The sequence below is a fragment of the Myotis davidii genome, unplaced genomic scaffold (genome assembly GCF_000327345.1).
Source record: "Myotis davidii unplaced genomic scaffold, ASM32734v1 scaffold43, whole genome shotgun sequence".
Lineage (NCBI taxonomy): Eukaryota > Metazoa > Chordata > Mammalia > Chiroptera > Vespertilionidae > Myotis > Myotis davidii.
The window spans coordinates 2,352,369-2,356,906 of NW_006294590.1; the positions used below are offsets into that span (position 1 = coordinate 2,352,369).

Consider the following 4,538-nt stretch of genomic DNA (forward strand, 5'->3'; position numbering starts at 1 on the left):
GGGGGGGACCCCCCCTGCCCCGAGTGCACAAATTTTTGTGCACCGGGCCTCTAGTAATTAAATAAAATACATGTTTGGATGCATTGAACAAGGTAAGAATTTTGCCAGCACAATCCCTTCTTCAAGGTGGCACAGTGTGTGGCTGAACCTGGCCTGCAATGACCTCTGCTATGGGGAAAAGGGAGAGCTTTGCAGAACGCTGTGGAAGAACCCATTTCTTCACTGCAGTGCTCACAGTATTGAGTTAAGACCTTCACAACTTGGAGGAGGGAGAATATTGGGAACGCGCGTGCCCTCCAGGCGCTCCAGCGGCATTACCACCCCGAGGTGTCCAAGGCCGCCAGCGTCATCAACCAGGCGCTGTCTGTGCCCGAGGCCAGCATCGCGCCCCTCCTGGAGCTCACCGCCTTCGAGGTGCGGGCCGGCTGTGGGGAGGGGGGGCTGGCTCGGAACTCCCGAGTGAGAGCGTCCGTCTGCCTGTCCTCGCAGATCTTCGAGCGGGACCTGGAGAAGAAGGGGCCCGAGGCGGTGCCGCTGGAGTTCATCCCCGCGCAGGGCCTGCTGGGCCGGCGTGACGACCTCTGCGCCCAGCACTTCACACTCAGCTGACCCTGGGCCCCCCTCCCCCCAATAAGTGGTTTTGTAGGAGCGACTCAGGTGGGCTGGGGGCGGGCAGGGGCCTGGCTCCCCCTGGGGCTGTGCCCACAGGGCTGCAGTCCACAGAGCCCCGCCCAGCAGGGGACAGCAAGGGGGTCTTTCCTTCCCGTGTGCCAGGGGTGCGTCCCCAGAGCTGACGGGGGCCCTGACTCAGGCTCCTCCCAGGTGGCCCCACCACAGAGCAGTCCCGGCGCCTGGCCCTCCCTGTCCCCCGTCCCTCCAGGGCAGCAACAGTGTCTTCCGCTGCTGCCAGTCTGGGCGGCCCCCTCCATGTGGCTCAGCAACTTCCTGTCCTGAGGAGCCAGCCCGTGTCAGACACCCTTTCCGGGCTTGACCCCAACATCAACATCTCCCTCCTCACCGGCCAGCCCAGGGGCGGGGCCCTGACCCGCAGACCCACTTCCATCACGTCCAGGCAGAGCTCAGTGATTGAGGTCGACCTAGGAACCAGGAGGTCACGGACCGATTCCCAATCAGGGCACAGGCCCGGGTTAGGGGCTCGCTCCCCAGTGGGGGGCGTGCAGGAGGCAGCTGATCCATGGTTCTCTCTCATCACTGCTGCTGCTTTCCTCTCCTTTCTTCTCTGAAACCAATAAAAATATATTTTAAAGTAAAATGGAGTTTGCCTCCCGTGGCTGAGGCGCTGGCCTGGCATGTGCACCGAGCTTCGCCCTCCTTCCCAGGGTCCTGCTCTGCTCGGTTAGGGAGCCCCCAGGGGCCAGGGACGCGAGAACTTGCTGTGCGTTCCCTGCTCCCGTGACGTTGGGTCCAGAATTTTAGGAGAAGCATCACGGAAGCCGGTCTTCCCTGGTCACCTACTGTGGGGGGAGGGTCCCCTCCCTCCCTCCATCCGGCTCCTGCCGGGAGGTGAATGGGGCTCTGGGGAGTTGAGTCCCAGCTCCATGGGAATGACAGGATGCATCCTGGGTAAGGAGCTGCCACTCGACGCTCCAGGGCTTGATTGTCACTTAGCAAACCCACTGCAGACAAGTGTCAGGAGGCAGGTCCTGCCCCTCGGTCGTGAGGACAGCTTGTCCCCCTGCCGGGGGCTGGAGAGGGCCACAGCCCCTTCCAGCAGGCGGGGAGCTGTGTGCCCTCATGACACCTGTCGTGTCCACGGGCGCTGTTCCCAGGTCCCCGCTGCTCAGGAGGCTGGGACGGAGCGGGAACCTGGGGGCTCGTGAGAACAGTCAGGTCCGCAGGCTGCAGGGGGTGAGTCCTGACTCCCAGGTCCCTGTGTCAAGGCCCCGGCTGCAGGGGCCGCGGTCAGTCAGGGGAGGGGCCTCGGGGTGCAGGGGCCGCGGTCAGTCGGGGGAGGCCTCGGGGTGCAGGGCGCCTCCGTCCTGGGAGACGCTGCTGGGTGAGTCTCGGCCGACCTCCAGGACAGAGCTTCCTGAGCGCGTGGCCGTTCCTCAGGCCTGTGCTTGAGCGTAGCCGGGGGTCAGCTTTCCCGTCGGAATCGCTGGGGCCCGGGAGCGTGTGGCCTCTGATCCCAGGCTGAACGACGTTGCAGCTGGGCCGGGACACGGGCCTCACCGGGCTCCTGGGGTCACAGGTCAGAGAACCCCGCTCGGCAGTGGGAGGAGAGCAGCCTCCCCAGCTCTCGCCTAGGTTGGCTCTGTGTCCAAGGCCTGGAGTTGCTGCTACAGGCGGCTCCAGGAGGGTAGGGTACCCCGCCTTCCTGTCCAGAGGGTGGGGTTCAGCCAGAGCTCGGCCGCCATCCGAGAAGGCCAGGGTCAACCTGCCTCGGCCAGCGCAGGACGGTCATGCTGGGCCGGGAGGAGAAAGAGGGGCTGGAGCCCGGCTGGTGGGGCTCAGTGGTTGAGCGTTGACCATGAACCAGGAGGTCACGGTTTGATTCCCGGTCAGGGCACAGGCCTGGGTTGCGGGCTCCATCCCCAGTGGGGGGCGTGCAGGAGGCAGCCGGTCCATGCTTCTCCTTCATCATTGATCTTTCTATCTCTCTCTCCCTCTCCCTTCCTCTCTGAGCTCAATAGGAAAAAAAAAAAAAGAAGAAGAAGAAAAGCTAGAACTCACAGCCCACAGACTGTGACCTCGGGATGAATGGGCCCGGCCTGAGATGCATCACTTCCGCGGCGCCCACACGCCCTGAAATGACTGATGTTTGCGGGCGCGGCGGCAGCAGCGTCGTCGTCGCGGGAGACAGATGGCCTGTCCGTCTGCATTAGCACAGATAAGCCGTTTAATTTAATTTCGAAACGACTGTCGGGTGCTTAAAAGAGCAAGAGGAATAACAGACGAGGCTTCGCGCCTTGTTTATCCGGAGCAGTCACTGCGCGGCCCCCGAGGCCGTCAGTTTAATTAACTTTGGCGTCTGGGGAAGCGGCTCTTATCAACGCGAGGAAGCCGCTCGCCGCGGGCCCCACGCCTTTGCCTTCGTTCACCTGGTGCCGCGTCAGGGGGCGTCAGGGACTCTGAGTTTGGGGGCTCGCACCCCAGCAGCCAGGCCTCCAAGGGCAGCATTTGGCCACCGTCACCTCTTCCTGCTACCCCTGGGCTTTTTGGGGATTTGGGTTGGAGCCGGCAGAATTCTCTGCTGAGGATGATGAAAGTGGGACACCTTCCAGCAGCAGGACGCCAGGAACCGGAGGGCTGGGGGGCTCAGGGACCCCAGGGAGCCGGGGAGGAGGGGCTCTGAGGGAGGGGTGTCCCGTGGACAGCGTGCCGGGGGAGTGGCACCTGCCTCGGGTCCCAGGACAGAGGACGGTGAAAGTGCAGAATTATTATTATTATTGAATTCAGAGAGAGGGAGGGAGAGAGAAAGAGAAACATTAACGATAAGAGAAAATCATGGATCGGCTGCCTCCTGCACGCCCCTGACTGGGGATCCAGGCCACAACCCGGGCATGTGCCCTGACCGGGAATCGAACCTGGGACCCTTCAGTCTGCAGGCCGATGCTCTATCCACTGAGCCCCACCAGCCAGGCAGTGCAGGATTATTCTCTGTCCCCAGGTCACGGGAACCAGGGAGGCCCCGTGACCTCACAGCCCAGCGACACAGAGACCCACACACCGCCCGGTGCCCTGCTTTCTCCTCTGACCTTTGGGGAAACGCCCTCCTGGGACCTGGGGGCCTGGGCAGTAGCAGGAGGGGCTTCTCCTCCCCTGAAAGAGACTCGGCTGGGGTAGTGACCGCGGTGCTTCCCTGGGGGGCAGCCAGGCTCCCGTCCTCTCTGGAAGCCTGGGACCCGCCTGGACGCAGCGAGGGGACACCTGGTAGGCTGGGTACACTCCCAGCTGAAACCTGTGGCCCGGAAGCCTGCCGGCCTGCTTGTCAGGTGAGGCTGTGGGAATGGGGAGATGCCCGGCCGGCCTGGCTCAGGGCTTGAGCATCAACCTAGGAACCAGGAGGTCAGGGTTCCATTCCCGGGCAGGGCACAGGCCCGGGTTTCTGGCTCCATCCCCAGTGGGGGGCGTGCAGGAGGCAGCCCATCCATGATTCTCTCTCATCATCGATGTTCCTCTCTCCCTCTCCCTTCCTCTCTGACATTGATAAAAATATGTTTTAAAAAAGGAGAAACCGGGAAACCGCTGGTGCCCGTAGTTCTGCCCTGGGAGGCCCTCTAGCCGGGGGGAGCTGGGTGCGTGCTCTGTGGAAGCTTGGCATCTGTCTGCTGTGGGCTCCCGTCCTGGGGCCCTGGGTCCTTGGGCCCCTGAGGCTCCCACCGTCGGGCCGGAGGCGGGAGTAAGTGCTTGGCCCTGGATGTGATGGGAGAGGGGAGTTTCTCTCCTGTGCTGTTCCCCGCAGTCACGAGGTGCTCTCTTGTCCTAGAGGCCCCAGGACAGCATGTGTGCGTGTGTGTGTGTGTGTGTGTGTGTGCACGCGCGCAGGGGAACGGGGGGGGGGGGGCCCCGGCTTT

At 63.3% G+C, this 4,538-nt stretch overlaps 2 protein-coding genes across 2 annotated transcripts in view; one reads left to right on the plus strand and one right to left on the minus strand.

Annotated features, from left to right (window-relative positions):
- Window positions 1–657, plus strand: part of NOC4L (nucleolar complex associated 4 homolog) — a gene marked incomplete at its 5' end in the record, with an annotated part of 3,307 nt that extends 2,650 nt beyond the window's left edge. The window contains 2 exons of the mRNA XM_015567233.1: window positions 270–414; window positions 490–657. Coding sequence (XP_015422719.1) covers window positions 270–414; window positions 490–609 — 265 coding nt within the window. The remainder of the gene's footprint in view (window positions 1–269; window positions 415–489) is intronic.
- A 1,736-nt stretch (window positions 658–2,393) lies between these two features.
- The window catches only part of GALNT9 (polypeptide N-acetylgalactosaminyltransferase 9), an 11,400-nt gene continuing 9,255 nt past the window's right edge, over window positions 2,394–4,538 (minus strand). The window contains exon 7 of the mRNA XM_015567234.1: window positions 2,394–2,426. Within this exon, the coding sequence (XP_015422720.1) occupies window positions 2,394–2,426 (33 nt within the window). The remainder of the gene's footprint in view (window positions 2,427–4,538) is intronic.